The sequence below is a fragment of the Talpa europaea genome (assembly GCF_964194135.1).
Source record: "Talpa europaea genome assembly, chromosome: 8".
Classification (NCBI taxonomy): domain Eukaryota; kingdom Metazoa; phylum Chordata; class Mammalia; order Eulipotyphla; family Talpidae; genus Talpa; species Talpa europaea.
This window is the reverse complement of record NC_140075.1, coordinates 119,813,465-119,837,668: the sequence shown is the minus strand read 5'-3', so window position 1 is coordinate 119,837,668 and position 24,204 is coordinate 119,813,465. Positions and strand designations below refer to the sequence as shown.

At 59.1% G+C, this 24,204-nt stretch overlaps 1 protein-coding gene across 1 annotated transcript in view; it reads right to left on the bottom strand.

Moving 5' to 3' along the window:
- Window positions 1-336: 336 nt before the first annotated feature.
- ITPK1 (inositol-tetrakisphosphate 1-kinase) overlaps window positions 337-24,204 on the bottom strand; it is a gene marked incomplete at its 5' end in the record, with an annotated part of 134,137 nt that continues 110,269 nt past the window's right edge. The window contains 6 exons of the mRNA XM_084241053.1: window positions 337-847; window positions 4,159-4,321; window positions 7,949-8,016; window positions 12,987-13,152; window positions 15,627-15,667; window positions 15,964-16,062. Of these exons, the coding sequence (XP_084097179.1) occupies window positions 489-847; window positions 4,159-4,321; window positions 7,949-8,016; window positions 12,987-13,152; window positions 15,627-15,667; window positions 15,964-16,062 (896 nt within the window). The 3' untranslated portion in view covers window positions 337-488. The remainder of the gene's footprint in view (window positions 848-4,158; window positions 4,322-7,948; window positions 8,017-12,986; window positions 13,153-15,626; window positions 15,668-15,963; window positions 16,063-24,204) is intronic.

Sequence of the window (24,204 nt, the reverse complement as noted above, 5' to 3'; positions counted from 1 at the left end):
GAGACCCGCGCGGTCACGTGCTCCGGTCAGCGACGGCCTGAACACGGGCAGCACCTCCAGGGTCCCCGAGGCCTGGTCCACAGCAGCCATCAGGACAAACAGTCGTGGTGCAAGCGCGTGTGCACACACACGCACACACCCCCACAGACACACGCACAGGTGCACACATGCACACACACACCAATCACACACCCCCACATTCAGGCCTAGTGTTGGAAACACAGCGTGTGTAAACCCAGTGAAGAGATCTGCACAGCAGGCGTTAGGTGGGCGGCCCCTTCTCCACGAGGCTGGACCACCTGGGGTTCTTTCCCCTCTCCCCCTCCCTACCCACCCCCTTCAGGTCATGACATCAGAAAATCAGGTTAAAAAAAAAAAAAAAGAATCAGATCATTGGGAATTCTTAGTAGTAGCGTCACCGCGGGGAGCCGCTGCCCCACGTGGGTGCTCCGAGGCCAACCTGCCCCTCTGGGTCCTGGGCTCCGTGGCTACTGGGACGAGGCCTTGGTGGTCAGCGAGGCCACGCAGTGCTGCTGGAAGCTGGGCGACACGGCGGCGGTGCAGCCGAGTCTCTGGTGGGGCAGCTTGGCGGTGCTGCCCGCGCCCACGCTGCCGGCGTCGGCCTCCGCTGCCCAGGGCGGGTCCTGGCCCATCATGCTGCTGCAGCAGCCGGGGCTGGCGCTGCACGTCCGCTCCGCTGCCAGGCTGCCCGCCTGCTCCGCCAGGAGCCTGCTGTGCCTCTGCGGGGCCGCGTCCCCCGGGGCCGCCGTGGCCGCGCTCTGGGCCTGCAGGATGGTGGCGATGTGGTTCAGGAGGTCGGTGAAGAACTCACTCACACCCTCGTAGCCTGGGGAGGTGGGGGGAGACAGCACAGGCCGCTTAGCCAGCAGCGTGAGCACCAGGGGAGGCGAGGCTGGGGGGCTGAGGGGACTCCCAGAACCCAAGGTGGGTGCTTCTATGATACCGTTTACATGGAGAGTGGCCGGCGGAAGTCACATGGCCTGGGCTCAGAGTTGCGGAAGGGGACCCCAGAGTGTTGGTCCCTGAACCCCGGGGGTATGACAAGCTGTAGACAGAACTGGAGCTGGTGAGAAAACCCGGGTGCAGCTCCTGACGGGGTAAGGTGCCATCACCTGGGGCTGTGGCGGCTGGAGGCGGCAGTGCCAGGCCCACACTGCTTATGTTCCGAATGATAAACACCCCTTGATGCCACATGGCTGGGCCCCGCCTCCTCATGTGTAAAATGAGAATTCTGGGGGTCAGGGGGCAGTCTCCATGGGCACAACTGAGGGGCATGGGACACCCGAGTAACAGGATTGGCTCCCAGGGCTGAGTCTTTCCTTCTCACCCTACAAATACATGCAAGGAGGGCCTGTGCCGCAGGCTCTGAGCATCAAGGCCAAGGACAGAGACCGCCCCCCATAGACACTGCCCACCCACACCTGGCCCTGCCCCCCACTGCTCACCCACACCCCTTAACTAAGCAGGCTGGGTCTCCTCAGCAGAAGCCTGGTGCCCGCTGGGGCCCACATTTCCCAACACAGATGCGAATGTCAGCAAACAAGTCCTCAGAGCCACCAAGCAGGTTCTAGAACAAGGGCAAGAATTTTGCTGACTCCCAAAGAAAACTGGGGTGGGGGGTGGAGATGCTGCCTCCCGCCTGAACGCAGGTGGAGGGATGAGAATGAGTGCACAGCTCCAAGAACACCCAGCATGGCAGGAAGTGCACCCCTGAAAAGGAACAAGGGCCTGCGCTTTGGGAGGGGATCCAGGCACTGACCCCCGTCCACAGCCCCCCGCCCCCCCCCCCCGCCCCCGACACATACAGCCCGGGCCGGGTGCTGAGGAGTAACTGAAACCCTCTTGTGCCCTCTGGGCTGGTCTCAGTCATCAGGGCGAGTGGGGTGAGGAGGGTCAGAAATGGGTCACGCGTGGCCTTTACAGAAAAGCCCACCCAGGGCTGGGGGCAGGGGCCGCTGACATACTCTCAGCCGCTGGGGCGGGAGGCCGGCCGGGCCGAGGGGGCAGGTGGAGGAGCCCGGCGAAGTGGGTGAATAGCTGGTGTGCACCACACTTCCTGTGCGCACCTCCAGTCCCCAAACGTCACAACTCTGTCCCCATTTTGTTAGGGGGAAAAGGCTGTCCTAGAGCTAATTCCACACAGGCTTTGTGGACGCCACCCCCACCCCAGGCCAAAGCCAAAGACACTGGGAACTCCACATCCCATCCCCACCCAAGGGAAGGTGGCTGCGACCTGAGGGTGGGGTTCAGCAGCCAGGTTGGTAGAAAGCCAGACACGTGGGCTTTGGGGGGGGGATCCCGTTTTTTGGCTCTCCCTCCGCCAGCTCGCAGCGTCCGGCCAGCTCTGAGAGTGCCTTTGGGTTTCCAGGTTGGCGGATCGGGGAGGACGCATGAAAGACTTTATTTCCCTAGTTTCCCCCTGAGTTGTCCATTTTCCTTCTTTCCTTGTCCCTTGTGAATAAACCTTTTATGAACCTTCTGTGGGCGCCTGCAGTGGAGTGTTCATAAGGCCCTTGTAAGCGCGCGGGTGAGGACCCCCAGCCAGGAACCCGTTCAATATCGGGGCTGTCCTATAACAGCTGGCGGGGAGCCAAAATGAGGGACCCCCCCCCCCAAAGCCCACGTGTCTGGCTTTGTACCAACCTGGCTGCTGAACCCCACCCTCAGGTCCCAGCCACCTTCCCTTGGGTGGGGATGGGATGTGGAGTTCCCAGTGTCTTTGGCTTTGGCCTGGGGTGGGGGTGGCGTCCACGAAGCCTGTGTGGAATTAGCTTTAGGACAGCCTGTTCCCCCTAACAATTTCACAGACAGGAAACCAAGGCACGGACAGTTAAATAACGGGTCCAAAGACAGAAAGGTGGCCGTGTGACTATCTGCAGGCAGGTGAGGTGGTGAGAGGCCTCCGCTCTGCTGCGGGGCTGCAGGCCTCACATGCCTCGGCTGTGGCATCCTGGCGGCCCCCAGGGAACAGGGCCCAGGATCAGCCTGTTTCAGACAAGGACACAACACCCCAGGCGGGCAGAACTGGGCTCTGAACCAGGCCCCACAGTCCTGTCTGGGCCTTGACACATGTGGTGCTATGCTCGCCACCCCAAAACCGGGGCTTCTTCCAGAGCAGCTGGGGCTGGAGAGAAGGACTGGCCCTGGGAGGCCAGTGCTGGGTTTCCAGGGCAGAGACACAGGCTGGGGTGGGAGAAGGAGAGTCACGTCATGCCAACTCCAGGGACCATCAGTGATTACTCAGCAACAGCTCTGCTGTCCCTTGGGGCAGAGCCCAGGGTGCTGTGTCTGCTTCTTGGGGGGGCTGGGGGTATATGGAGCCCTGAGGCTGAGGTGCCAGGAGAGGGTCTGCTCGCCCTGTCCCAAAACTGGCGTGGCTCCTGCAGGAGGGAACCCATGTGTCTATGTAGCCCAGGAGAGCAGCAGCTCTGGGCCAGGCGCTGTGCAAATGACCTGGGAGCTGGTGGGAGCCAGTGGGAGCCGGTGGGAGCCGGTGCTCCCACTGTGCAGAGGTGAGCACCTAGACCACCCCCCTAGATGGCTTTGTCCCGTCACAGGCTGCAGTAGAGGCAGGGAGCTGCGTCAGGGTGCAGGGCCCCCATTCTGGCTCCTCACACAAGTCACCAGCACCCAGCCTGCAGGTCCCCTCGGGAATGGAGCGCCTCGCGGTGCTGGGTGCTGCAGTGAGGAGGAGGGCGGCCTGGCTGCGGGTGCCAACAAGGCCTGTGCCTCCTGCCGTCATTACTCCCCAGAGCCCAGCATGCGGCCAGGCGTGCAGGGGCATCGGGGCCACCCCTCAGGCTGGGCCCCGTGAGCGCTCTAGTCCAGGCTCGCAAAGCATAGTCTGAGAGGGCTGGGCAGTGCCACCAGGGCGCTGGGCGATGATTCCTAGACCCGGCCTCTGGCTCTCCTGGGCCACGCGTGCGGCCCCAGGCCTCCCCGAGCCTCCCCGACTCGCTCTCATGGCTGCGGGTGGCCCAAGTGGCATCCTATTGGCTTCCCTGGGAGGCTCCTGGCTTTAAGAGTTCCTCCTTCGTGCCAGGGGCCCCCCGCTAGCAGCTGAGGCTGAGAGGGGCCGCGTCGCCCCAGCCCCACGGATGGTCCTAGCGGGGAGGGGCGCGCCCAGGCCCGGCTCACCTGGGAAGGCGTTGACGTCGATGACGGCATGCTGCCCCGTCTGGTTGTTGATGATGATGTCGATCCCAAAGAGGGAGACGCCCAGCGCCTGCCGCAGGGCCCGAGACAGCTCCCGGATGACCTCGTCGCTCGGCCGCTCGAACACGCCCTCGATCTTGTCCAGCTGCCGAGACACGCGCGCACACGCACGGGCGTCAGGCGGGGGCAGGAGGCCCTGGCCGCGCCAAACACGCCAAACATGGCCCCGGCCCGCCCCCAGGAGGGAGGCAGGAGGGAGGCAGGGCAGACTGGCGCGGAGGCCCTGGACGGGACCCTGGGCCGGGCAGGCACTAGGAGCACAGTGCACACGACCCCGCGGGTCCCACAACCACCCGCGGCGGCGGCACGAGTGGTGATTTACACTCAGGGGAGACGAAGTTCGGAGGCTCGGGGGCCAGGCCGGCGCCACGCAGCTCAGGCCCACAGGCTGCATTTGGACCTGGGTTTGCTCGCCTCGGAAACGCAGCCGCAGCAGGGGGAAGGGGATGGGGCGTCTGCAGCGGACCCAGAAGACTTCATGGTGCGGGGAGGATGTGGGCAGGGGAGGGAGGAAAAAGGCACCTCCCAGGGCACAGTGGACGCGACGGAAGAACCTGCAGGAGGGAGCTGGGAGCAGCTGAACACCGGGCAGAGGCGCAGCGGGGGGACTTTTGTAAGCAGCCGTCACCAGAGGCCCAGGGCTGTGGGTGCAGGGTTCACCTGTGGGTGCAGGCTGGTTCACCAAGGACCAGCCTCCACCTACTGCCTGGAACCAGGGGCGTCCCAGAGCTCCTGGGAGGGGCTCACCAACCCCCCTTCCCGACCAGCAGCTAAGTTTCCCGCACTCACGTCCCACAAGAACCGAGTTCCCCAAAGCAGCTACTCTGCTGCTCCCATACAAGTCCCAGCTGGGGTTCAGCCTTCAGGAAGCTTCCGCGGGGCTAGCGGGGCCACCCCAAGCATGGTCCTCCCACCTGCCCTGGACACCGCCCCCCTCGCCACACACACACACACACACACACACACACACACACACACACACACACACTCATTTTCTGCTCTAGTCACAGCTGGTCTTCAGAGACTCAAATGCGGCCCCTGCCGGGGCCGCCAAGGAAGTAGAACTTGGCACTGGAGTGACTTCAAGTCAGAGGAATCTGGATGTGAACCCTGCAGTGAATTTCTAGCTCTGTGGTCTTAAAGGAAAAGCACCTCTCCAGCCTCCGTCTGCTCATCTGCAAAACGGAACCAGTGAGGCCTCCACCGCAAACTTGATGGGAGGAAGCCTGAGGGTGCGGAGTTGGGGACGGGCCGGGTGGGGGGTGGCGGGGGGCAGCTGCCTGGCTGGGAGGAGGTGCTCCACCTGTGTTTTAGGGCAGGGATGATGCATGTCGCCGACAAGTCAGCCAGGCGAGGACTAGCACGGGACGATCAGTAAATCCCGGAGCCCCAGGGTTGCGGGCTCAGGGCTGATGCGTCAGAAATAAAAGTGAAGCCGGGTCAGAGAGTTAAAGACAGAATGAGCACGTGACCTGCACCGCCACTCCTGGGCAGGTACCAAGAGGACTGGAAACGGGAGCTCGACCACCAGGGCCGAGACAGCCCATCCGAGATGAAAAGATAAGCAGACGGCGGCGGCCGCACGAGGGAACAGCACCCAGCCACACGCGCCATCATGTGGGTGAACCCCGGAAACCCGGGCAGTGAAAAAAACCAAGCCCAACGGGTCACGTATCACATGACCCCCTGACACAAATGTCCGGCGTGCCCAAATGCATGAAGACGAAAAGCAGATTAGCCGTTGCCAGGGGCTGGGAGCTAAGCTGGGCTGGGAGCAACGGCTTAATGGGGACAGGGTTTTCTTTTGGGGCAATGAGAATGCTCTGGAACTAGTCAGCGGTGGTGGTGGACACTGCACCACCTCGGTCATTTAAAATGGCTAATTGTGATGTGAATTTTACCTCAATTACACACAAAAAGAATAAATGGCGAAGTTGGTTCCGAGGGCTCGGAACAGACCCTGGGCCCCCAGGACACAGGCTCATACCCAGCACAGGAGGGTGGAGAGCCCCTGGGAGCTTCCAGCCAGAGACGTGGCGCAGGGACCCACACCCGGTGCCATCTGTGCTGACTGCAGGGCCGCCCACCGGCTCTGCAGCAGGGACACCCCTCATGCCCAAGACGCCACAGCCTGGATGTCTTCTTGGGGGGCAAATCTCTCTATCGGGCAGTGCCAGCCTGGCTTGCCGAGGAGCACCTGCTGGAGCCTGGTAGGCACCGCCTCCTGGGCACTCAGTCAGTGAGGCTCAGCCAGGGCAGCTGTCCCTGGTAAGGGACCCAGCAGATGCCTCGGCGCTGCCCACTCCCCATGACATGCCTGGAGCCAAAACACATCCCTGCAGAGCCTGGTTTTCTCGTCCCAGTGAGTGGAGCAATAAGAATACCTATGCCCTGGGGCGGTGGTGTGGACCCAAGAAGCTAATGTTTAAGGCTCGCAGGGCAGGCCTGGCAGAGGGAGCCGTGGCTGCTGCGTTACTGGAGTCCTGTGACATGCTGTTTATAAAAACACTTTCTCAGCTCAGCGGAGGAATCTCAGAAATCCTCCTGAAGCCCTTTGATTACCTAAAGCTGAACAGTCATCCCACGACAAGATAAAGGCTTGAGGATCCTGGCATGGGTCAGAAACACAGGCTGGTCCTGGATGCAGCAGGTGGGCAGCGGGACCGTCCTCGTTCCCGTCCAGCACTTACCCACGCCTGGCAGGGCTGTGCGTGCTTGTCCGTCTCAAAACGCCCTAAGCCCCACAATCACCCCACAGGGCAGGACTGAGACACCGAGGCCCACAGAGGCGGCGTGGCTCACGTGAAGACACACAGCTGGAACATTCCGGAGCTGGGGTCTGATCCTAGGCAGTCTCGTCAGTGTTCACACCCGTAACCAACCCCCCATACTAGGGCTCGGGGCCTGCCGGCTGAGAGGGCGGCTGGGTCCACCCTGGGGTTGGGGTTGTCCAGTGGGGAGGGGGGGCTTCCAGGCCAGGCCGGGGCTCCTTGCACCAAGAGGGGAGCTGGTGGGACCCTGGGTGTGGGGGAGGATGACACGAGGCACCTGGACACGCAACGGCCAGGCCGGCAGGTGGCCGGCAGGCGGCTTCTGTCCCCAAGAGAAAGGAGACACATGTCCCTTCTGTTCTCACATGTTATCTGCCCTGGGGAGCCCTGACGACACAGAGGGGAGGCCCTGCGGCGTCGAGGCTCACCCCCTCCCACCTCACAGACGGGCCGGCCGAGAGGGAGACGGCGGTCACTCGCGGTGACTCTGGGTGGCCGCCCTGCTCACAGCGCCCGGGCCTTGGCGCACAGCCCGGGGGCCGCTACCCAGGTTGCTGGACTCCCACAGACAAGCAGAGAAAAAGGAAAACGCGGGGCGAGGGGTGTCGCGCCCATCCCTTGTTTAAATGAAGAGAAAGGCGGCGCAGCCCGCCCGTCTTCAGAGTCCTCGTGAGCGGGCTTTCCTGGGGGGGAGAAGAGGCAGCAGCTTCCAGCCGGAGGAACCTTCCAGGCGGAGGCGAGCAGGCTGCCGGGCGCTACCAGCACAGGCCCAAGCGAGTGAGGAGGAGCGTGACCTCTGGAACTTGCCAGGGCCCCGGCGTGGGGGCAAAGGTCCCCCACCCTGGCCCGGCTGGAGAGCCCAGGCCGCACAGCGAGCAGCACCCCCAGCCCCGGCTCAGGCGAGGCCGGCCTCAGGCGGCCACCTTGGCGGGGGGACCTACCGCGGTCAGGACGGAGGACGACTCCGGCTTGGACACGTTGTGGCTGTTGAAGAAGATGGACTCCCGGTCTGCAAGAGCAAGACAAGCGCGTTAGACGCTCAAGGCGGGAGCAGGGACGCCGCCACCCGCCGCCAGGGGGCAGCACCATCCCAGCCGCGGGCCGGGGCCCTCTCCCGTCCAGGGCGCGGCACCCACCGGGATACACCACACCTCCGGCGACGTGTGCCCGGCCCTTCCCTCCCAAATTAACACGACTGCCTCGACAAGCCCACGTCTCCCTCTCAGCGTCCTATCTGGACCGAGGGGTGCAAAGGGCTGGGTGGGAAATGTGGGCCCGAGGATCGAGGCCCAGGGCTGCAAACGCGAGTGAATGCCCTTTAACCCAGCGTTCCCTACAGCGTTCCCTACCCCGCCGGGATCTGCCGGATTCTTTTTGGGGTGGCATTCAGTTGACAGCCGGGCTGCCACACAGCATGTGAGTGCCTGGAGGGCACGGGGCCCTGCATCCCCCAGCTACCGAGGGGAAAACCCAGCTGGTCAGGACATGGGCTTCTCCAGGACCCATCCAAGCAAGCGTCCTCATCATTTCTGACTCTGGAAGCTTGGCACAGCCTCCTGAAACACCCTCTGCCCCCTCACCCCCAACTCCCCTGCCCCATGCCCACCTCCCAGGCAGCCCGGTCCCCTCCGTCCCGCAGGGGCACCCAGAGAGGTAGACCAATCCCAAGAATGAGAGCGATGAGCAATCAGTGCGTTGATTCATCCAGAGTAGGAATGTCCTTGGGGAGTAAACTAAGGTCGTCTGGGGACGCCTAAGATCAGGGGCCAGTTGATCAGCTGGTCAGCAGCACTTGGAGGCGTGGGCACACGATTGCAAGAATCACCAAACCACAAGCTGGGGCTGATTCTGCAGAGCTGTCTCTCGCCACCCAGTGACTGCCCCCAAGCATGGCATCGGGTCATCCTGGGCACCAGCCCCCACGTGGCCCCAGCAGCTCTGCCTCAGTCCTTCCGGGACATTGTGGCTGCCGTCCCACAGGACACAATGCTGATCCGGGGACCCAGTGAAGGGCTGTGTGCCAGGGGCCAGGGCGAGGGGACACCTGCCCTGGCTGCTAATGACCCCGCCAGCTCCAGGACTACGGCGCTGCAACGATCATGCATGAGGAAGTGATTCGGGCGGAGGCCAAGCAGGCAGGCGCTGAGATGTACCTGGCATCCTTCCCGCTAGCGGGGCACACAGGCCCCTGGCCGCCCTGGTGTGCCCGACAGTCCTCCCGCTGCTCCGACCAGAGCCAGTCCAGACGGGGGGCACGAGAGACGGTCCTGGGGAGGAGCCTGGGGAAAATAAACACCCTGCAGGACTTGCGCCGAGCAGCCCCACGGTCTCTCCTCCTGGGCACCCACAGCCAAAAGGAGTGAGCCTTGGTGGGTGGCGAGCCCTGTGGACAGAGGTCGGAGCAGGGCTCAAGCAGCTGGGATGGGTGTTCTGCTTTCTGAGGCACTGCCCGCCTTCTCACCCTGCAGCCCAGCCTGGCTCAGCCCCATCAAGATCAGGATGCCTCACCCACCCCTTGGGTCCCCAGGGGCAATGGCCAGGCTGGCAGAACAGGCCTGGGGGGAGAAGGGCCACCTGAAACAGGTGGACATAGCCACGTGCAGGGGGCTGGGAAGCCTGCAGGGCCTGCCAGGGAGGGAAGGGAGCTGTGCACCAGGATGTCAGCGTCCATTGAGCTGGACCACATCACCCAGCAGCTTCTTGTGGCAAGATCAATCAAAATCTCATCCTTCCTGGCTAACTCTGACCTGGGAGCTCCGGCCACTACTCAGCAGGGCTCAGCTCTTGACTACGCGAAGCCTCAGCACAGGTGGGAGAGCGTGGGAACAGCTTCCCGCCACTCCGTCGGACCAAGGACGCTGAGAAGCCGATACAGGTGAGACGGCCAGAGCCTTGGCGTCAGCTCGTGGGGCAGCTCTAAGCTACGTATTCCCTCCAAAGACAGACCAGGCCAGGCCTTGCTCTCGGACCCTAGGAGCCCCTGGATTTGGGGGCCCTGTCCCTAAAGTTCCCAGACTAGGTCTAAAACACACAGATCCCTGGCAAAGAATCACCACCTGCAGCACGGCAGGGAGGGTGATGAGGAACACCAGCATCTCTCTGCCCAATGTGCAGACGAGAAAGCACAGGCTCACAGGAGCAAATGACGAGCGCAGGCCCCGCACAGCCCAGTCACTCGGCGGTGCAGCCGGGAGCTGCGGCCACACTTTCTTCAGCTTCATTCACTTCGCCCTCAAGTCTCTCTGGAGAAGGGCGAGAACGTCCCGGTGTTGCCCTCACATTCCATACAAGGATCACTTTTTGGGGGCCACCCCTGGTCACTGCGCAGGAGATTGCCTCACTCCACAGGGTGCAGCACCACCACAGGCCCCGACCTTACTGCCCTCCCTGCATGCAGTTTCTCCTCTAGAAGGGAAGCACATGAGGGCAGGGCATGGCGCACACAGCCTGGCCCCACAGCAGGCTTTTGTTGGACCTCGGAGGCACTGCCTGGGAGCTGAGGGCACCGCAGACTGCAGGCCGGGGCCGGCCGGCCACAGTGTTTGTAATAAAGTTTTGCTGGAACACAGCCAGGCCCGTTCGATTCCATACTGTCTCCAGCTGCTCTCTCACACGGACTGATCGTAACTGAGCTGGAAACGGGTACTACCCGGCCTTTTGGAAACAGGTACTACCGGGTCCTTTTGCAGGACCCCTGCTCGCTGACGTCAGCAGTACCATTGCTCTGTGCACCCCAAAAGGGGCTACTGCGCAGGAAGGAGAGCACAACCAAGGTGCTGGGCCCACTAAGGAAACAAGGCAAGAACTAAACCTGTCCAGAAGGGGAGCGAGACTAACGCCGAGCACCTAAGCACCTGACTTCAGTCCCCGCTGAGGTCACTGGGAGCTGCCACCGTGGAGGACATGGCTGACGTTAGGTGAGTTCAAAGCACTCCTGTGAATCTGAGCCAGAAGCGTGCAGCAGCGTGGAGGGAAGGCTGGTGTCTCTGTTTGCACCCAGATCCAGAAAAACCCACACTTCAGGGGTCCTACCTCCCCACCTGGACAGGGGAGACTGGGGGAGTGGGTGCCATGCTGGGCAGCGGGAACCAGAAAGCCAGGGTGAGGCTGGAAAGAACCTGGAGCCCCAATTGGTCATGCTTCTCCCCCAGAGAGAGAGAACCAGGGTAAAAAGAACAAAGCCCACGGCAGCTCCCTCCCTGGCACGGCGCCCCGAAGACAGCGGACAGGAAATCGGCTTTGGGCACGGGTGGATGGACACACTGAAAGTTACTCAGCGTGCCTGAGCATAATCAGCCTTTCTCCATTAGCTCTGTGTGTTTATCTGCTCTCTTACCCGGCGCCAGTCTGCAATTTATGGAAAACTGGCAACCTGGAAACGAGAAGACACAGACACAGGCGGCCACGGCTTCTGCGTCTGGACAGAGACCGGCCCAGCACGTTGCCAGCACCCCAAGAAAAAAGGGACACCTTTGGCTGGAAATGGAGTGATTTTGCATTTTGGGTTTTTTTTTTAAACAACTTTTAATTCAAGAAAGTATCCACATATTTCTAAAAATATTTCTAAAAATTAAAGCACATATTTCTAAAAATCAGGAAACAGAATTTATAAAACATCTGTCTCTTCCACCCCACAACTGGTAAGAAAGCCTCTTGTTGGTACAGATCACATATGGAAGAACCATCCGGACACTGGTCCCCTCAGCCCCAGATCGCCTCATGTTTCAGGGGGTTGGGTTGTCTGGAACCCTTAAAATGCAGCCTGGAGCCCACGTCCAGTTGGAAGGCCACCTGCTCTCAGAGAAGCAAAACAGACAGTTTTTGTCGTCCGCTTTCTGTGTTGGGTTAATGGGAAGGAAAACCGTCCCGGGGGAGGCGGCTGAGAGGGAGACAGGAGCAGCTAACTTTACTCAAGAGGCGTGGCCTGAAGCCATGAAGAGTGGACGGTGACAGGTGGTGGCTGCAGAAAGGACTTTAAGACGACACACCTGCTGCTCAGGAGCTAAAGCAGCCGAGGCCGCTCAGGAAGCGGCGGCAGGTCCCCGGCAGAGCAATGCACGGCACACTGAGCACAGGCCTGGACAGCCCACCGTCCCCCAAGGGGCCCCGGGAAAGCCTGCTTGTTCCAAGACATGTCGACCATGCCAAAGCTCCAGAACTTGCCTCAGAGCTGCCTTCGGAACCACTGGGAGACTCTCCAGAGCAGCCCCACACCTGCAAGTCTTCATCCAGTGTCAGCTCTTGAAATGGCCTCCTGGCATCCCGTGTGCAGCTGGTGCTGCCCACACCCCCCCCCCCCAGAGAACCCCCTCAGATGTTCCAGAGGATGGCGGAGTCAGCCAGGGCCCCCACCGGTGACACCTGAGCGACACTTAGGACCAGCGGCTACTCACTGACATGGGGTCCTCACTGGGAGGGCTCACAGCGGGGGGACTACCCCCTCTGACCGCCCCAGGTCCCACAGCTAAGAAGGCCCGTGAACCAGACCACAGCTAAGAAGGCCCGTGAACCAGACCACAGCTGACTACAAACAGCACAGATTCACCCCGGCAGCTGCCAAAGCAGCGAGAAACTCAGTGCGCCCCACTTGGAAAACAGAGGTGAAGCGACTCCATGAGGCTGTCGGGGCTCTGCCCCACGTACAAGCCAGCCCCCTCCTGCTGCCTCGCAGATGGCCAGTCAGGGCCATTCCAGCACTGCTCGAGAGTCCCATTCACTCCAGGAAGCGCTCTGGCTATAGAAACCCCTCGGTGGTGCCAGAGGACAGAGCCCCTGCTACGGCCGGCAGAACCAGGGTGTCGCTCCCCTTCCAAGGTCTCTGTGTCAACCACTTCACAACTCGGTCAACCTTCAGGTCACCTCCTCCCCTCCAGAAATCACATGTGTGGCAGTGGGAAGCCTGGAGGGGCAGACGGCCAATGCTGAATCCCCGCCGTGCCCAGGGCCGGAGCAGCCGGAAACAGCACGAGGCCCAGTTACCTGACATGCCCGCGGAGAAGTTCTTCAGCGAAGGCCTTTGGACCACGGTGTAGGACTCGCCCACCACAAACACCTTGTACAAGACGGCGTTGTGGTTGATGAAATTCTGGACCACGCAGGGCGGCTGGATGGCGCTCAGGCCCTCCTGGTTGAACACGATGGCCATCTGGGGAGGCAGGAGGCCAAACACTCCGTCAGGGTCCACCAGCCCTCCAGCCTCAGACACAGTGTGTCACCCGGCCAGAACACTGCCACCAAGGCCCGTCCCTGGCTCTGTGGGTGGGGGTTCCCAAGAAGACTCTCAGTCCCTGGTGCGTGGGGTGGGGCTCAATCCACAATATGGCAGGGTTTGGGACTCTGACCCCAGCAGGTGTGCCAAGTAGGGAGGAGCAGGTTGCGCACTGCATAAGCCCACTGTTCACACTGCAGTCCAGGGAAGAGGACCCCCTGGGATGCGTGCTCATCAACCCTAGGACATCCTAGAGGTCCCGTCTCCAAGTCCCAGGAGAGGTGGGGTGGTTGGGAGGCCTGGGGTGAGGGCTTGTACAATGATGAGGTTGCCTCCTATTGTGTACCTGGGACACCCCAGGGCCCATGGGAGGCATTTATGCAAGTCCACTGGTGTGTCCTCACATGCAACTCTGTCACCACTAGCGTCATGCCTCTTGTACAGAAGAGGAAGCTGAGCAGCTCAGGGGCCGGCTGCAAGGCAACAGAGCTGGGAATGGAATGGGTCTGCCTGGCACGCAGTCTCGCCTGTGACACTATGAGTGAGCCACACTGAGGGAGACGCGGGAATACGCTGCTCCCGGTCCCTGACTCCTCTGGGGACAGAGGCCCCTGATGGGAAGGTTTGGTGGGGCTGAAACCGGAAGGCCGAGGGACAGCTGGAGAAACTTGTCCACTTTGGCGGAGGCTGGGTCCCCCAGGACAGCGCAGGTGAGTGGCCAGGGTTGGAACCAAAGATGGTCCTTTGCTCAGGCACCAGATGCCCAGGAGGTATCAGGACTCCTACAGCCGGCTGCCCATATCTGTGCCCGCTGCCACCCTCAACCGTCACAGAGGGTCACCCCAACATGCCTAGCACCCAGCTGGGCAGGAGAAAAAGCAGAGAACTAGGCCACATGGAGAAACAAAAGTACTTGTGTGTGCGTGCGTGCGTGTGTGCGCGTGCATGTGTGCATGCATGCATGCCACAGCAAACATCTCCTGGGCCTTTAGACAAAAATAAGAGCCAGGCATGGGGTCAAGTCCCAGCCCAGCACTGGCCGCATAAGCTCTGTGTCCTCACCTGCAAAACAGCAACAATACCCATAACCATGGTGGGGTCCTCTGTGCACGCTGAGGTTTGGCTTAGTGGTTTGAAAAAAAGAAGGGTGGGTGTTCCACAGCGGGGCAAGCCATTGTGCTTGCACCAGCTTAGACGCAAAGTAAACCCCCAGCAGTTCCGTGGACTTTAAATGAAAACGCAGAGTGGCTTGGCAAAACTAGTCCCGGTCCTGAAGGGCTGAGCCAGCGGGGGAAGGGTGGGTCAGCGGCAGCGCCGCGGCAGGCTGAGGCACGGCCTCGCACCCCCATCGAAAGCCCGGCCCTCTGTTCAAAGCCAATCACAACTCAAAGGTGTCTTCTGTCCCTGCTGCACTGAGCGTCCCCAGGAACTCCTGAAACAGGTGAGCAGCCCTTCCCAGCCCTCAGGGTCATGTCATAAGGGGCACCCACCAGGGACCTCCTGGGAAGCAGCTCCCTGGGCGTCTCCAACACATCAGATTCCAACCTCAGAGGCTCTGTTCCCGACTCCCCGCGCCCCGGAAGAGAGGACCCCCTCCCTGAACAGATCACTGGGGATGAGGGGCAGCAAGTCTTGGCGCCGGACCTGGGCAGCCGGATTTCAAACGAAAATGCAAAGTGGTTTGGCAAAACCAGCTCCAGTCCTGAAACGGGTGTGAAATGTCCTCCCCAAGGGTGTGAAATGCAGTTGTGTGTGGGTGGCTGGGGTCCTACAACCCCAGCTGAATATCCAGGTGTGGCTCCCCAGAATGTGAAGCTGGGGAGACCCAAAAGGACCAACCCAGGCTGCTCCTCTAGGCCCCAAGAGGCTCCTCTCTTCCTTCTGGAACCACGTGACGCTGACACGTCTTCCACCCTCTAGGGCTCCATCCCCATCACCCACATCTTACACACCCGCCCTCCCCTGGCGCCCGAGCTGGGGCCGGGACACCCTGAGTGAATGAGTGAGTGAGGGGTGGGTGAACAAAGGTCAGCAGGCCGTGACCTTTCCTCTGCCCACCTTCTAAATTCAGCAAGACGGGACCTTTCCAGTGAACAGCCCTCGGGCCTGGCCCAGAGCCTGGCCCAGCAGGCGCCCAGGGAGTGACCGCTCCTGGTGGGTCAGGGGCCGAGGACAGGTCACGCTGGGGCATGCCTGGCTCGCGCTTGGAGAGGCACACCCATCCCCGCCTTGGGGACAGGACAGGCACAGGGCAAGGGCGGAGACAGCAGACAGGGAGTGGGAGCAACAGGGAGGGGATCTGGCACACAGACTCTAGAAGGTTCCCCTGGAGACGCTGCGGGCTGAAAGAAGGTGGGAGGCATGGGGGGAGGAGACCGGCCGGCAATCAGATCGTCGAATCTTCCACTCACCTCGTGGGAGTTGGTGCCATGAGCCACTCTGGTTTTGCAAACTGTGGGTGGGAGAGAGAAAAGTACAGCAGGGTGAGCAAGGTCATTCGCCCGCCGAGCCCAGCCTGGCAGACACAGGGTGCAACTCTCCTACCCCTGCGGCGCCTCGGGAGGGAAGCGGGTGGGGATGGGCTGACGTGACCATGGCTGGCATCTGCATTCAGGGTGACCTGGGCAGACACTGCCAGGACACGCCAAACAGTATCTTCCGCCCACAATCAGTAGGGTCTGTTTCCAGGGTGCAGCTGGGGGGGCCCAGGGCTCGCCGGAACACCAGGCCGCCGGGGGTGGTACGTACTGAAGGGGAAGGCCAGGCCATTCTTCTCCAGGAGTCTCATGGTGTCCTCTCCGCACAGACTCGTGAGCTCCATGAAGGGCGGTGAGCAGATCCTGTCATCTGGGACCGAGGAGAAGCCCGGTGAGCTCGCCTGCCCACGAGCCACCCAGGCCCGCTTCCTGGGACAGACCCTCTCCTTGGGGCTGCCTGCAGAGCCCCTGCCCCCCCAATCAGACGCCCCAAACTCTGCCGTCGCATAGGAACACACACACAGTAACGGCATTCTTTAATTACATTTTCTAATAAGGCCCCTCTAATGACAAAACCAATAAAACCAATTACAAACACCAATACGGCCAACTGTAAAACTTGAAGATCAAAGAAAAGGGAAAACCAGACACACACGCGGCACTATTACCCCCACCTCCCAGCCCTCGGTTCGGGCGCGTAGACACTTAAACACACACACGGTTTTACAACAGGAAACTGTCTTGCAACCCGAATTTTCACTCAATAAACCATGACCATTTTTCTGGCTCTAGAAAGACTTTTTCCACCATAGGCTGCATCCGCTTAACAATAATCGCAGGAACAATGCTGCATTCAGCAGGGGCCACGCGCTTAGCACCATGCCAGGGCGCGCAGACCTCTGAAATCTGCAAAATAATCCCACGAAGAGGACGCTGAGGTCGCAGAGATTAACAAATGTGCCGTGGTTACACACCCGCTCCCTCAAGTGGAGACCACAGGCCCCCAGCCCTCGTTACCTAGCAGAAGGTGGGAGGCTAACGACAGCTCCCGGCCCGGCGCATCGGCCTTGCCAGCCGCCGGCCCAGGCACCCTGGCTGCCCAGTTCCTGTCTCAGAGGGCACTGCCTCCCCCAGGCACCCACCCAGGGGCCCAGGGTACGTTTGGTTCTCTGAAAACTTCCAGAAGCAGCATCTACGTGGTTGTCTAGGACGTGCCTTGTGGCAGGCACTGGGGAGCAAAAAAAAAAAAAAAATCTGTGGGTGAGCGGAATGTGCTCTGATTCTCTCTGCCGATGGCTCAGTGACATTGCCGAATCCCCTCCCCGCCCAGACCACCAGCCTCTCAGGAGGCGGGACCACCCTGCCTTTCTGGGCACAGGGGTCAGGAAACACTAAGCAGTAGAGAGGTGAGGATGCCCCCACCCACATACTCGGAAACCAGCCCCGGATTAAACAAGCAAAGCAGCTGGCTTGTCTCCAAGAGCTCCCAGGAGGAGGTCAGCACGTTAACCCCAGGTGAGAGCCAGCTTTGCGGGCCTCAAGCGCGAATGAACTGCTCGGGCTTATTAGAACTGTTTTAATCTCCCTCCCCAACCCCACCTGCAAATTCCAAACTTCAAATAGGTACAAGAGTGTTGACAGACTTGGGGGGCTACAGAGCTTCTTGGAGACGCCAGGAGGGTGGTCTGGAGCCAGTGCGTGTGGGCCTGGCAGACAGCTGCAGGTCCTCTGCACAGTTGGTTGACTGCCCCTCCCACCCCCGCAACACCCCAGTCCCAGTGCTGTGACCGAGTCCCCGTGGACAGATGCCAAACAGAAGCCCCGGGAGGCAGTCTTGCCCAAGGTCACATGATGGTCAACAACAGAGCAGGGAAGAGCTACACTCCCATGGCAGGCCAGGTAAAGAGAGGTCAGGAAAATACGGGGGGAGGGCAGGGTATGTCCTGCCTCTTGGTTGTATGCCATTATTGATACAAGGCCCCATTTCTGCACCCCAGCCCAGAGTCAGAGCCTGGGCAGACACTGCTGAAGAACCAGTGGGCTCTCCCACAGCTGTTGAGGGAGGAAGTGGCAGGTGGCAGAAGGGGTACCTTCTGCGGAGAAGCACATCGCTGGAGCACACAGTCCCTACAGCCCAGTCCAGCGGATGTGACATCCCAGACTTGGACTAGCTGGGGGATTCTGCAGCAGGCAGGCTAAGACAGGCACCTGACCTGGCAGGGGCCTGGACCAAGCTTGACGCCAGCCCCCCAAGAAAATCAAACCACCTCCTGTAAGAACATCTGGAAGCCCCACCACCAGGTGTATCAGAGCAGGTGAACCAGCATGGTTCTCAGATTGACTACAATGCCCACCCCATCCCCGACAATATCTCCTCCCACCCAGCCCATCAAGACCTTCGCATGATGTCCCTGACGACTGTCAACATCTTGACTGAATGCCCTTGTTATGTGCTAGGAGCATGGAGAGGCGGAAATCTTGCCCAGAGTTACACACATGAATGGCTGGGATGTGGGTAGGGGGGTCTCACTGGCCCCCAAGTCCCTGTTTTGACCATGGCCTCCCTAGCAGAAAAAGTGATAACAGAGTAAAAGACAACAGTCACATGATCATCTCAGTAGACAGAAAAAGCATTTGACAAACCTTATTATAAAGACACTTGAACCAAAAATAGAAGGAAATTTCCTCAACCTGAATTAAAGGCATTTACAAAAATCTACAGAAACCCTATCTACAATTAAAGACAGGGTGCTCCCTTCTAGGACCAACAATAAGATGCAGAGGACTGTTCTGCCACTTTTCTTCAACACTGTACTGCAGGTTCTAGCCAGGGCAATTAGGCAAGAAGATGGAATTAAAGGCATCCAGACTAGAAAGGTAGAAGTAAAACTACTAAGAAAAGGAACTGCAAGGTACAAAACCTATATACAAAAAAAACAATTGAATTCTATACCCTTAGGATGAACAATCCAATGTGAAGTAAGAATTCAAGTTGTAGTAACATTAAAAAAACCAGAAATTAATTTAACAAAGATCTAAAAACTGAAAACTACAAAATACTATTGAAATTAAAGACCTCACTAAATGGAAAGACATACTATGTTCATGGATATGAAATTTAATATTAAGCTCCCAATACTCTTGCATTCATCTACAGATTCAACACAATCACATTCCCAGTTTGCTTTTTTTTTTTTCAAGAATTGACAAGCGAATCCTAAAATTCATATGAAAACAATCTTAAAAAAGAGGAACAAAATTAAAAGACTCACTCTTTCCAATTTCAAAATTTACTACAAGGCAACAGTAATCAAGACAGTATGATACTGGCATAAAGTTGGATACACAATCAGTGGTGTAGAATTGAGAGCTCTGAAAAAGATCCATATATCGACAGTCAATTTTCCACAAGGATGCCAAGACTGCAAAATATTCTCTTCAACAAATGCTGCTAGGACAACTGGATGTCACAAGAAAAAGAATGAGCCTGGACAAGCAACAAAAAGATAAACAGCCCAATTTTAAAGTGGACAAAGTATTTGAATATACAGTTCTCAAAATGAGACATAAAAATGATCAGTCAGCATGTGAAAAAATGCTCTCTATCATTAGCCATCAGGAAAATCAAAACTGCATTGCATATCAAAACCGCAATGAGATATCACTTCACACCTAGGATGACTATAGTCAAAAAGATGGGGAAAAGGAATGTTTAAAATAAATAAATAAAAGACAGTGGGTGTTGACATTGCTGTTGAGAGTCTAAAATGAGGCAATTGCTTTGGGAAATAGTCTAGCAGCTCTTCAGCTAAACACAGTTAACACATCACCCAGCAATTCTACTCCCAGAGAGGTCACCAAGAGAATGGAAACCTGTACACACAAAAACCTGTCCAGGAATACTCAGAGCAGATTTATCCATTAAGTAGCAACAGCCCAAATGTCTACCAACTGATGAAAGTACAAACAAAACAGTATTATCCACCCAGCGGAATATTATTCAGCCATAAAAAGGAATGAAGTTGGGCCTCCCCTGGTGGCGCAGCGGTTGAGCACTGGGCTGCGAGGCTGCCCGCAGCCTCTGCAGCGCCAGTTTGTTCCCCGGCCGCTGGCGAGGGTCCCACCAAAAAAAAAAAAAAAAAAAGGAATGAAGTACAGCCATGTGTACCTCAAAGATATTTCAGCCAATGATGGCTGGCATATACAACAGTGGGGCCAACAAGCTCCACTGTGGAGTCTAGGTGTGTTGTAGGCGCCATCGTCCAGCTGGGCGTGATCACACTCGAGGATGTTCACACAACAATGACATCGCCTAACAAGATGTATTTCTCTGAATGTCTTCCTGTCACCAGTGGAGGGGCGAGGACTGGCCCTGGAGGCTCATGGCGGGTGAGTGAAGCACGTGCATGTGACACGGAGCTGTGAGGCGGTATTCCCAAAATTATGTAGTTATGCCAGCCATTGGCAAATCAATAAAATTTGTGGGGGAAAAGAACATATTCTCATCATGAAGTGTCTCAGGACCGTGTTGCTATGTGCTATGACAACTTGAAAACACACAACGCAGGTCGCCAAAGCCATCTATCAGCTGACTCCATTTATCTGAAATATCTGGAACACACAAGTCCACAGAGACAGAAAGGGGACTGGTCATCGCAGAGCGGGGCGCTGAGGTGAGTGGAGAGTGACCGCGAACAAGTACATTTCTTTTCAGGGTGATAAAATGTTTTGGACCTGCGCGGAAGAGATGGTGCCACAATTTTGTGAATATGTTCAAAACTACCAAATGGTATGCATACTTTGAAAACAGTCCATTTTATGGTATGTGGATTATACCAATTTAAAACCTGCTAAGAATCAGCAGCAGCAGCTGCCACCCATCAAGCATGTGCTTCCTGCACTGGGCTAAGAAAGTGTCTCCTTCAACCCCCAGCAAACCTGCAGTCGTCTCCGGACTCTGTTGGGTCCAGGCTGACGCCAGAGAAGAACATGGGCCCTGCTTCCCAGGGATGTTTGGGGTCCAGATAAAAGGCAAGGATGATGTGGTCTGTGAATGAGCCACATCCGGCATGAAGCCAGGCACCCCGCGGTCCCCACCCACCCCTCCCTGGGCTCCGTGTGTGAGGTGGGGCCTGATGGCGGCAGGGCCCTGAAGATGCAACAAAGAGCCACGTGTGCCAAGACTGAGGGGCACAGACACACGGTCTGGGTCTTGTTCCTTTTTCTGAATTTGGAGCTTGCCCACCCCACTCCCTCTCCTGGGCTGGGCCTGGCCTGAAACTGGCCGGATCTCACCTCAGGACGGGCCGGGGTCCTGGCTCAGTCACCCCAGAGGGGGCGGCCCTGAGATTGCAGGCCGTGGCCACCCTGGGCCCAGGCAGCACCAGCCCGGCCCTGCCCCACTCTGCACATTGGTACAGGGGTCCATACGCCTTTCCTGCTGGAGCCCCAGTCACCTGGACGTGACCATGACATCACAGTAGATTGGAAACAACTTTTGCTGGTTTGGTTTCCAGAACAGTTTACCACCAACACAAGAAATGTGACGCGTCTCTAGGAAATCTCAGGAGCCAGAGGCACCCAGGAAGGCGACATGGCCCCCCTGTCCTGGTGGATCTGAGGTCCCAAGCGAAGGGCCCAGATAATAAAGTAGAGGGACCAGTAAAATGCTGCACCAGCACAGGGGTGCAGGGGAGAAGGGTGCCTGGAAGCACCTCTCTGAGCAAGGACAGGGGTGGGCCAGGGAAGGGCCACCCTCGAGGATACCTCCTGGCGGGGGGAGCAGCCGCTGTCCGTCCCCCTGCTGCTTCCGATGCACACACTGGCCAGGCTCTGGACACAGAGGTCACCTGGCCAAGTCGGGGGGCCGGGCAGGAGCCAGGCCCGGCAGCACCACCAGGGCCTCGGGCCACGTGAGGGACGGGCCGCTGCCCACGGAGGGACAGTGACAGCAGAGGCTCCTCCAGCAGCCATGGGAACCTCGCCGCACGCCAGCAGCTCCTGCCCAAATAAAGACTCTGGAAGTCAGCCCTGGGAGCCCGGGAAGCTATTTCTGGTTCCCGAGAAAGGTTACTGCTGCTTATTTATCCCCCGTCTTTATTTCTGGATGGGAAAGGGGCCTTTTTTAGATAGAAGACAGGCAGTGCTCTTTGAAACGCTAAAACATCAGCTCTTAAACAAACATCCGCACCCCCTCGCGGCCACCCCCGCCAGCGGGAGCCTGAGCTCCGCGGACCCACGCAAGTGCAGGGGGCGTGTGGCTGCACAGGGCGGGCGCTACCTGCGTCCCCGAAGACCGAGGCTCCCTGGGTGGAGGCCACATGCCGGGGGGGCCGTGTTGGTGGTGGGAAGTTTCAAACTACACAAGCCCTTCTGCCTCGGCCAGAGAGCAGGGACCCTCTGGCTCTCCACCTTTCAGGCAGAAGACTGGGCTCCATGAGGGGCCTCAGCTATGGCGTTCACAGCACACCCCCAGGAGAGAGAGATGGGGTGAATGGGCCACGTGCTAGCCCAGGTGCCCACCTCTCCAGTCCCAGGGACATGGCCCTGTTGAAGAGGAGGCTCCCGTGGGCCAGGAGCATCTGAGTTCCAGGCGCCTGCAGGGGGGTACCCCCAGCAGCGCCGGCTCAGCCAGGAGCCCAGGGTGGACATAGGAAAGGACATTATCCAGAAGGAGGCGGCCAGGAGCGGGTGGCAAGGAGATCCCGGGGAGTGACCAGAGGATTCGGCTTCTCCCTCAGTGTTGTGGGAGGTGGTAAAATGAACACCTTGGAGCCGCTGTGCATGCCGGTCCCTCGGCCCTTTCCTCCGGCCCCTTCTGAGCCCAGGAGCTCCTGCTTATCACGCTGCCTCCCACCGCATCCCCTCGCCGCACACACACACCTGGGAGGCCCGTTCTGCTGGGCTCACCCAGGCCCTGCACTCTTCTTGGTGATGAAGGTGTGTCTGCCTCTGCAGGGAGTGGGCGTCCCTGGAGGGTCTGGGGGGGTGGGGCTCGGGCTGCTGGATTTGACACCAGCTCCTATTACCTACATGCTTCTGGGCAAGTGACTTGACCTCTCTGCCTCAGTTTCCCTCTGGAACACGAGGGCAATACCTACTTTGCAGCACTGCTGCCCTTAGCGCACATTTAGAAAACGGATTTGAGAATGACAAATGGGTTCCCAGATACAGGAAAGGAATACAAGTTCATGTTTTGCCATATTGGCTTCAGGCATTTTTCTGTTTCACCAGAAATGAACTGACTGATGGGGTAAAATTATAGATTGCCCAGCAGAAGAGGCTCCACTGAGGTGGAGAAGGGACACCTGGTCAAATGCCTAGTATGCACCCCAGACATGTCCACTGCTGACAATGATGCCCAGAGCCACAGGAGTCAGGGAAGACTGCCTGGAGGAGGCAGTCACCACACAGGGCAGCCCAGAAAGCTAAGTGGGGGTGGTAATGGCAGCATCAACCCTGCGGCCCAAAGCCAGCCCGAACCCTAAGAACCGTGCCGCCAGGCCGGGCCGCCGACCCTCTCTGCTCCATTCTCTCACATGTGAGGTAGGGCAGCAGCGCAGCCCACCCCCAGGGTGCTCACAGGGACCCAGAGAGGCCACACCACCCTCCCTGGGCACCCAGTCCCCATCAGCACCTCGTCAGCCCCTTCCTGCCAGGAGGTGGGGTTCTACCAGCCTGGGCAGCCTGCTCAGCGAGACCCGTCATCTCGGCCTGTGCCCGGGGATGCCGTCAGAACAGCACACGTGCTCGAGTCTGAGCATCAAGGTACCTCCTCTTGGTACCCTCACATGTTGGACTCTGACAGCAACGAGGTGGTGGCTTCCCTGGGGTCGGGACTCAGGCCTAGTCCAGCGCTGCTCAGAGGAGGCAGCTGTACGAACCCCCTCTGACAAGTGCATACGTGCGGGAAAGTGGGCGCTGGAGTCCAAGTGAGCTGCACACAGCAGCCAGCAGCCCAGCCATTGGAGCTTTCTGGGTTAACCAAGGTTCAGCCTGACAGCAGGTCGGAACCAGGGCTCTGTGGCTCGTGATGGTGGCAGCCACCCAATCGTCTGCAACAGTCCAGGCCCCAGCCAGGAAGGGCCTGGTGACAGGTGCATGGATGAGGGGAAATGGAAGTCGGAATCGGCTCCCATCAGAGCATCAGGGCCTGCAGAAGGCAACCCCGCCCTTGCCATGACTCCCTGCTCCCACTGTCCGCAGTATGAGTCCCTGTCCACCCAGCCTGGCCAGGAGGGCTCCTGCGTCCTGCTGCAGCAGAGCTAGGCCCGCCCCCAGCACTGCTCCACCCTCCCCCTCACGCCCCCCACACCACCCTCTCCAAGGACGCCTGCCACCCAGCCCTCCTCCGGTAACCCAGAACCTCTCTCTCCCTCTTGTTGACTCCACCTGCCCCTTGCTCTGTGCAACCACCACGTCCCCTGACACCTTCCTCGGGTTCATTCCACCACCAGGTGACTCGTCTCCCTCCAGCCCCGGGGACCCTCCAGCGGGGGAGGCAAGGCAGGCA